Source organism: Bombus huntii, unplaced genomic scaffold, assembly GCF_024542735.1.
Source record: "Bombus huntii isolate Logan2020A unplaced genomic scaffold, iyBomHunt1.1 ctg00000095.1, whole genome shotgun sequence".
Lineage (NCBI taxonomy): Eukaryota > Metazoa > Arthropoda > Insecta > Hymenoptera > Apidae > Bombus > Bombus huntii.
The window spans coordinates 174,204-184,161 of record NW_026099350.1 but is presented as its reverse complement, the minus strand read 5'-3'; the positions used below and the strand labels follow the sequence as shown (position 1 = coordinate 184,161).

The window sequence follows — 9,958 nt, the reverse complement described above, 5'->3', positions numbered from 1 at the left end:
TTTTCCCAATAGTAATGTTGTCGTATTCTTTGATAAGTTTTTGTTATTCCTTTGTGTCCTGCTACGCTTGATTCATGTTTTTCTCGTATTATGTTGTTCCGCGCTTCCACAGATGGGGTAATTACTTCCCCAGTGCAAATGGTGATGGTTAAGGTTTTTTCCATAAATATTTCCTTTAATTTTCTGATTGTATATCGCCAGGGTATTGTTTCTCATTTACTGCGTCTAATAGAGATCTTAGCGAGTTTAATAAATTTTCTGGTGTTATTGGAATATTTCTATTTTCCTTTATCGGTAGGAATACAATGTATTTTCCAGAATCGTAATTCAATCTTGCTTTTTCTAACATTAAATCTTCATAACGAGGTAACTTTCCCGTTTCCTTCATTTCTAAGGCTCCTTTATCTATCGGATTGCCATGTATATCTATAAATACTACTTTATGGTCATTTACTCTCGCAATTGAGTCTCGGGTTTCTGAAATTCTTAGTTCCGCAATTATCGTAGGTCTCGTGTCCTTTTCTCGTTGTTGAATTAGTTCTGGAATTACAGTGGAGGTCTCTTTTTCGCTTGTTGTATCCGTGCCTTCTTTTTCTCGATTGGTTATTGCTCTATCTGTACTTACATCGATTTCTGCTAATGCTTGGTCTAAATATTTTATGGGGGTTTCTTCTATTGTAAAATGTTTTCGGGTAAAACCCTTTCCTTGATTTTTAGAATCACTGGATTGAGGCAAGACGTGTGGTTTAGCTTCGAATATGGGAGAGTCTTCGGTTGACGTATCTATTTCGAATCTTTTTGAGACAGGATAGCGAATCGGTGAGACTTCCTCTCTCTTTCTGATTGGTAAACAAACTTCCGGAGGGTTCCTAGATAATGCGTCTGCGTTTGCGTTCGCCCTGCCTTCTTTGTATACAATATCAAATTCGAAGTCCGATAACTTTAATTTCCATTTCCAAATTCTTGAAGTAGGATCTTTGATAGAATGCATCCACGCTAAAGGTTTATGATCGGTTACGATGGTAAACTTTCTTCCGTAAAGATACGGTCGGAAGTGCATTGCGCTGTAAACAATTGCCAGACACTCCTTTTCTATGGTAGAGTAGTTTCGTTCGGCGGGATTTAATAGCCTTGAGGCATACGCAATCGGCAAATCCTTTCCGATTGGCCCTTGACTCAGTACACCGCTTATTGCATATCCTGATGCGTCTGTAGTAAGGTTAAAGGGTTTAGAAAAGTCTGGATATTGCAGGATGGGTTTCGTCACTAACGCTGTCTTTAAATTATTGAATGCGTTTTCTTGATTTTCTGTCCATTTAAAGGGAGTATCTTTCTTTAATAGTTGTGTCAATGGTTTCGCGACCTTGGGGAAATCGGGTATAAATCTTCTGTAATATCCTGCTAGTCCCAGAAATCGTTTGATATTTTTCGCCCTCTTTGGTCGTGGAAATTTTGATACGGCTTCGACTTTCTTTGGGTCGGGTTTCACGCCATCCTCACTAATTATATGTCCTAAATAATTCACCTCGTGTCGCACTTATCAGGTTGTAATCGTAATTTAGCTTTCCTCAGTCTTTCCATTAATTTATTAAATTTAATTTCGCGTTCTTGGAGAGACGTGGAATAAATCACTATGTCATCCAGATAGACGAATAGTTCTATTCCTTGCAGACCAGATAATATTGAATTCATCAAACGTTGAAATGTTGCTGGGGCATCTTTTAATCCAAAGGGCATTCTTTTGAATTGAAAATGCCCGTATGGTGTCGAAAATGCAGTTTTGTGCAGTTTTGTGGGCATCTTCCTGTGACATACGGATCTGGTGAAAGCCCGATGCCAAGTCAAACGTGGAAAAATATTTTGCACTTCCTAATTGATCCAATATTTCTGTAATGTTGGGTAGTGGGAAGGCATCGCCAATCGTTTTATCGTTCAATTTTCTATAATCGATGACTAATCTCCAGCGCTTATTTCCTTGCGAATCGGGTTTTTGAGCACAATCCATAACGGGGAGTTATATGGAGATATTGATGGTTCCACTACGTCCGTATCTAGTAGTTCTTGGACCTGTCGATTTATTTCTTCTCGATGTATTGGTGGATATCGATACTGTTTAGTATTGATGGGTATATTATCCGTTGTAATTATCCTATGTTCCAGAACTTCGGTTGCTTCCAATGTATCTCCTGGAATATGAAACCTATCTTGATTATTACGAATCAATTTTTTAGCATTTTCCTTTTCTTCTTCGTTCAAATGTTCGAGTCGTAGTAACTCATTTATTTTATCGTATCTACTTTCCTCCGATCTTAGAACTGTATTGCACGCTGTCCTAGGAAGCGGGGTGGGGGGCGGGGGGGATTTTCAAATTCTTTAATTACCATCGTTGGTGTTGTAAATACGTAATCTCCCGAAGTAGTATTTATTACTCTTATGTAACCTTTTCCTTTATGATTCCTCACAACTGCATTACCAAAATAGATTCCCTTGTTCGGCTCGATTCTTGGAATAAATCCCTCTTTTATCTCTGGATTAGCGATATTAACTGAACACGTTATTGAACTTCGCTTCGGTATAATTATTTTTTCTTTACTATCGAAGGGAATATAAATATTTCCCCATCTGATATGTTTTCCCTCATAATCTAAACGAGCCTTACAACCTGCAAAAAATTCGGATCCTAGGATTCCGTCTTGATCGATTAGCAATGAATCATCGACTGTGATGAAAACCAACCGGATGGCCCGCAACCTGTATTACCGTCTGCCCTAGGGAGACCAGGCTCGTTGCCGTAATTCCTCGCACTTCGATTGATTCCTTTTCGTCGATGATGGCTGAATCGAGTAAAGCAGGTTTCTTGATAATGTTGATTTCCGATCCAGAGTCTAATAATAAACTCGTCTTAGTCTTTAGATCTGGGGAAACTATTCGTGCAGTTGGGTTCGTTGGGGAATCGTTAAATTTTATTGAAATAATTCGGAGAGGTCGCCTTCCGAATCTGAATTCAACTCCTGATGATTTTCCTTCGCCGGTTGCTTGTGCTTCACTCTTTTCCTTTTGCCTTGAGATTCTGGATTCTCTGTCTGTGACCTCGTTTGGTTGTGGGATGACTCCCCCACAATATTTAGTGGTTGTTCGTTCGATCTTATGGTCGGCATTGCGTTCGCTCTGTCTCTCGTTATGGGTGGTGTAGTCGATCTCGCGGGTGTGGCTGTCCTTGTTCTGTTTGTTGCCGTCGGCGCCAGTCGCCTGGTTGCCGCCTGTACTCTTGGGCGATTCGGCGTATCGTTCCTTCGTGGCTCGCCCCATTCTCCCGAAGGACGTGTTTGGTTTCCCGATGGTCTCGAAGCATAGGGTACGATTAATCCGGCATCTACTCGGGCTTTAAATTTGTAACAGTCTTTCACTAGATGCCCGGGTTTTTTGCAATAGTTACACGTGATATTTTGTCTTGTAGAATTCAAAAAATTCTGCGATGGAGGTAGCGATCTTCGATCTTGGCGGTTGTTCCTGATATTGTTGTTAGTGTTCGAAGGATGTGCGTTGTCGCGTCTGTAATAGTTCGAGGGTGTCGGTCGTTGGGGTCGCGTTCTATCGGTTATTTGTTTCAATTCGTGTGTTGCTTTGACGGCTTGACGATACGCATCTTCTAAAGTATGGTACCCTGCTATTTTTACTCGCACATATACCTCGTTCGGAAGTCCTTTAACGAAAGCTTCTTTCGTTTCCCAATCTATAGTATCTTGGATATCGGGGGATATGATGCCGTAGTCGCCTCTTTCTCCGTCCATTATTGCCAATCTAAGATTTCTAACGCGATCCATATAATCTAATATGTCTTCCCCGGGTCGTTGAAATATCGTTCCTAATTCCCCTTTATATTCGTTAAGAGATTTCTTTGGGCCGAATAGATCCTTTAATTTGTTTCCGAAATCGTTTAGACTCGTTAATTCTGTGTCTTCGATGGCGAGGGGCGCGTGTCCACGGAGCTTATTTACTAACAATTTTACCAATTGAGGTTCTTGATATCTGGAAATCATATTTCGCGCGCGCTCACAAGCTCTTAAAAAGTGGAATACCGATGGTCGATATCCGTCAAACACTGGCACCGATTCGATCGCATCTTTTAGCTTAATTGGCTGGGTATGTCCACTCGGCTGGACCGTCTCTTGTTGCGTTGTCGGCGGCGATACGGGTGTTTTAGGTTCTTGTTTTGTTTTAAGTTCGAATAAGCCGCTTTGTAATTCGGCGAGTTTTGCACTCATATCGCGAAAGTTCGCATCCCATGCTTTAAGCTTTTCCGACAATGTCAAAACCATTTTTTCGTCCAACGATTCCACAACACTCGCCATTGTTTCTTAAATATTTGTTAAATATATATATTAATCAAGATAGACTAACTAAATATTAACGACAAGACATAACTGACCTCGGTGCGAAGGAATAAAGTTATGCTACACGAAATAACTGGTAACACAATACACAAAACATTAACTAAATTAAACGAGACTTACATAAATGCAAGTCACGTATAATCAAAACAATGACTATTGAAATTCGGTAACAATACAATCCATGCTATCACATTAAAGTAGCACACGGTATTGACACACACAATATCATGAAACACAAAACAATATTACAAAACACTACTAAATAAAATTATAGTGATTAACAATTAATTAGTTATTTCAACAACACGTTACTGTTGACATTAAACCAACGCCATACCAAAGAGACACGCGAGCGACCATGTTGAAAAATTCGTCGCGCGCACATACAAATAACAGCCAATGCAATACAATACAGCATCATAATAGCAATGTTAGGTACTAATAAAAAAAAAAAAAAAAAAAAAAAAAAAAAAAACAAGGAAAATGGGGAGAGAGTTAAGGAAAATATATATAATAAATAACAACTAACATAATTATAACATATTATATATATTATATTATATACAGGGATACAGTATTCGTACAAAGGAACAGATCCAAACGAAAATTATATATATAAAAAAAAATAAATAATATATATATGTAATATCGTGATATAATATATTTACAAGGAATGGATGATACAGATGTTAATCGGACAGAAAAAGACGATTGTTGTTCAACCTGAACTATTCACACCAAACGTACAGAAAACAGCACAACTAAATAATTAGATAACGACTCGACTTTCACAAAATGCAATCAACACTCTCTCGGCAACGCCACTCGCAAACTCTGTTTGTTGATTCCTTTTCTCCCGTCCCTTGGCAACCGCTCGTGGCCAAGATCACGTAGGTCTCCTCTTTCCAAAACTACGCGATCAAAAACAAACGCCTCGGCTCTCGCGACATTCCACGCGGATCACCCGCCAACTCCCAGGCCTCTCACTCACGATACTACATATATACATTAACTATTTTTATATGTGTGTACAGAACTGATGGCGAACTCATCAACCATTTTCTGAACGACGGATGGAACAACATGAATAGCAATTCACACAGTGGAACTGTAAAGTATTTGTACGAAACCAAATACTGATGCTATCCACCTGTAAACAAACAATATTTATAACTATGCATATAATTTTCACTTATGTTCACCACTATATATATATATATATATATATATATATATATATATATATATATATATACTCGAAGACAAGGTACATTTGTGATATTTATTCCTATTGATGATATATACTTATATATTTATAACAATAAAACAAATCTCATTTATACTACTTACCAATACGTACGCATATATGTATGTCGGATCACGATTCGAATTTTGGGCGCGCGACGACTCTTCATGTGGACTAGCCATCGTTTCACAAAGCCGAGATTTTATTTACACGTATATACAGGTCTATCACTAAGCTTAACAAATAATAAGTACAACTAATAATAAGTCTAACAAACACTAAGACTAATGAATAATACGATCTACGAATAATTAAATTAAATTAAATAATACTATTAGCAATGTTTGAGTTCAAACGAATCCACGGTCACCGGGATAACTCCTTACTAAGCGAAACTAACTTAGACGCAAATGCGATCGTCGAAAATGCTCGATGTATCACTCTCCAAGGCAATCGCAAGAATGCCAGCCTCGTGGTGATTTTTCTCCCTGTACGATTGCATTTTGTTTTCTATACCCGTTTGGAAGCATCGAGAAGGTTCCAAACGCCGTTGCTAGGCACACTCGTTGGAAGCATCGAGAAAGTTCCAAACGCCGTTGCTAGGCAGTTTCTGCCTGGAGTTTTGATTACTAATACAATGTATGTCCCATTGCATCGGCACCTCCGAGGCAACATCACACGTGGCTAGGCCCGCTCTCGAGGCCGCATGCCGCCACAACCACATTTCTCGGAAAACACATACAACCACTCCAGACCTCCGTTAGATAAAACATCCATCCCGTGACCGTGGCTACGTTCAGCGACCGATTCTCACCTCGAACCCAATCTCGCTTATTACAAATCTTAAGCAATTACAACTATAATAAAATCTAGGCTAAGGTACTAGAGGATGTTCCCAAAATTTCCAAGGAAAGGCTTCGGCTTTCCTTTCATCTCCGACATGTATATAATTACAAGCCAAGTAGTATTCATAATATTTATTTTCACTGATAACAAGTACGTAAAACCTAAAATAAATCAAAGGTTTTAACAATAAAAAAAAAAACAAAAAAAAAGAAAGAAAAAGGGGAAGAAGAAAAATAAAGAAGAAAAAAAAGGAAAGAAAAAAAATATAATATTGTTAGGGAAGTGATACATTTACACTGTACATGAGAGTGTGTGTGTAAGGGCCAGAGGGCGTCAAGGCTTAGTGGAGACAAAAGACTGTTGCCAGATGTTAGCAGAATCTAGGATAGTCGGTTGGCGACCAGCGTGCGTGCAAGACGTTCTTCAGAGAGTAATATAGATGTATAACTGTTGTGTGGGAAATATAGGCAATAATTTGTATTCCCAAATCCTCGAATTTCCTTAACAAATATATATAAATATAAAATTTTCTTTTTCTATAAAAGGTTATTACTATTTCTGATAAACTCGAGAAATGAAAACATTATACCATGATACACTGACACAAAGATACACCACACAGAAGAAACTAACAGAGAACGCTTTAAGCTTGGCAAACTTACCGCCCGACGAATTTGCATACACCATAACCAAAACCCAGGACACATGGCTCTGATCGCAGGAGAAGCGATCCATATAGTCAAATGCATTCCGGTACAAGTAAAGGTACGACATACAACAAAATGCTACTCGGAACTACCCGTTTGGCAAAGGAATCGCACCACAGGAACTCCACCCGGACGTGCGCCAAACGTGGCGATATTCAGCACCATCGTCGTTGGCCACGAGCGGAAGCCACGTCATGTTCCCGGCAGAAAATCTGCAGTCTCGAACGCATTGGCGAGAGGAGCAACAGGAAAAACAATCGTCCCTGGAACAGTAAACATCCTGGGAATGATGGACAAAACACATTAACGACAATAGCGAAAAATACCGTATCAAGCTTATGGACTGGTTTTATGGAATTTGGAACTGTCAGTGCAGCAATATTTGGAATACTCGCAATATTTAAACTAATCAAAACAATAATAGATATAGCCGCACACGGATACCAGTTACGTGAAACTTACGAATGTGGAATCGCCCTATTAGGAGCAATATGCGGCTCAGTCACCCACCCGCTACGATACCTCAAAAGAAGACGAAATATCGATGATCAAACAGCACAACCTCAAGGGATATCGATAACACCGGTAGTCACTCAACTACCAACGACATCTACGTCCGCCTTGAGCGAACTCAGAGATACCATCAGTCAAATTTCCTTTCGAAATTTGAACTTCAAGGGCGGGGGTGTCACGTCCCGCGCTCCGCACACGCCGTAACAAGAACAAGAAAACCATTCTATACAAAACACGCGAATAAGGATTTGAATGCACAAACGAACACACGGCACTACGAAACGAAAGGAAGGATTAACAAAACGAGGGCGATTAACGGATCCAACCAATAAACAAAATACATATACACACAATTCAAAATAAACCAGGAAATAAGAATAACTACAAAAGGGGAAAATAATTGAAACGCCAGGAATATATATATATATGTATGTATGTGTGCGCGTATGTTTTATATTATCGAATACTCTATAAAATAAACTACTCAAAACAATAAATAACGCAATCGAAGAATTACAAAACATTATATATATATATATATATACACGTATTCATATGCATATTTCTCTAGGCAGTGTAGTATTCATACGAAATGAAATGTCAATTATTTATTTATCCTTTACCGGAATGTAGGCTAGTTTTAAGTATGTATCTTAGATTATCGATTTGATAGAATTCGCACACATATATATATTTCTGACAATGTAACCTTCATTTCTTTAATAATACAATATTGTATGTTTTATGTATTCGTTAAACTATTAGTTTTTGACTTCATGTATACTTTTATTTCATAAATTGATAATATTGTATTTATTGCATAGTATTGGAAGCACTGTCTCTAATATTTACTAGGTTATTACATGTTCGGCATATATGTTTATACTTATATGTAACTGTCCAAATTGATTGATTGAATATATATATATATATATATATATATATATATATATATATGCGTCTAAAAAATTTATTGTAGCTGTGTATGTGGACGACATCCTCGTGTTTGGGACGAATGAGTGGATTGAGATATTCAAAACTAGGATTAAGGACAAATTAGATGTTAGAATGCTAGGCGTAGACACTCAATTTCTGTCCATCCACCTGAGTAAGCCAAACAGCACCACTGTAGTATTCGATCAATCTGTACAGATAGGTCAAATGCTGGATCTGTTTGACATTACTCGTGAGGTTGGGGTGGTGGGAGTGTCGACACCGCTAGCTAGAGAATGCGAGGCTGGTTTTGATATTGAACGTGATGAGCCTCTCGACAGTAAATTATATGAACAAGCTGTGGGGCACATAATGTATGTAGCTACTGTAAGTCGTCCTGATGTTGCGTGTGCAATAGGGAAACTAAGCCAAAGATGCGCGAATCCGACTGTATCCGATTGGAAAGCAGCGAAGCGGGTATTCAGATATTTACTAAAGACCAAAGACTTGAAGTTAGTATACCAAAGGACCGGGCAACCTCTGAAGGTGTTTTGCGACTCGGATTTTGCGGGTTGTACGGTAGACAGGAAATCCAGGAGCGGGTATGTGTTCATACTCGCTGGTGGTGCGATATCCTGGCTATCCAAAAAACAACCGATTATAGCTCAATCGACGTGCGAAGCGGAATTTGTGGCAATGCAGGAAGCAGCAAGGGAAACAGTGTGGATTTCTTTACTGTTAAAGGAATTGGGTCAACTGTCATATTGCCATCGCCTCTGCAAGATATTCTGCGATAATATCGGAGCTATTTCATGGTCAAAGGACGAAATAGTTGCTGAGAGTTCTAAGCACGTCCAAGTGCGCTACTTTTACGTTAAGAACTGCGTATCGAGGGGGATACTAGATTATACTTATGTACCTAGTCCTGAGAATGTGGCTGACATTCTCACCAAAGGCCTAACTAGGATTAAGACCCAGCAATTTACCAAAGCTATGGGGCTTGTAGAAACTAGCGATCAAAGGGGAGTGTTGAGAAATGTTAAGTTGGTATGATCGCTGCTTACTACAAGCTAAGTTGGTACGACTTCTAACGACGCTCTTTTGTCTTAGAAGTCGACCACGTTGTTCTATTGACTTGGAGATTCCTGTGTGGTAAGACGTGTTATAAGACTGAAATATATTGGAGAAAACGAATCTAAGTGAATCGTTATTTTATAAACCCAAACCTTATTAAATAACAATCAAAGCCATGTGTCCTGGGTTTTGGTTATGGTGTATGCAAATTCGTCGGGCGGTAAGTTTGCCAAGCTTAAAGCGTT

At 38.9% G+C, this 9,958-nt stretch overlaps 1 protein-coding gene across 1 annotated transcript in view; it reads right to left on the bottom strand.

Annotated features, from left to right (window-relative positions):
• Positions 1–2,888: 2,888 nt before the first annotated feature.
• LOC126876802 (uncharacterized) overlaps positions 2,889–9,958 on the bottom strand; it is a 13,750-nt gene continuing 6,680 nt past the window's right edge. Inside the window, exon 2 of the mRNA XM_050639673.1 lies at positions 2,889–3,090. Within this exon, the coding sequence (XP_050495630.1) occupies positions 2,964–3,090 (127 nt within the window). The 3' untranslated portion in view covers positions 2,889–2,963. The remainder of the gene's footprint in view (positions 3,091–9,958) is intronic.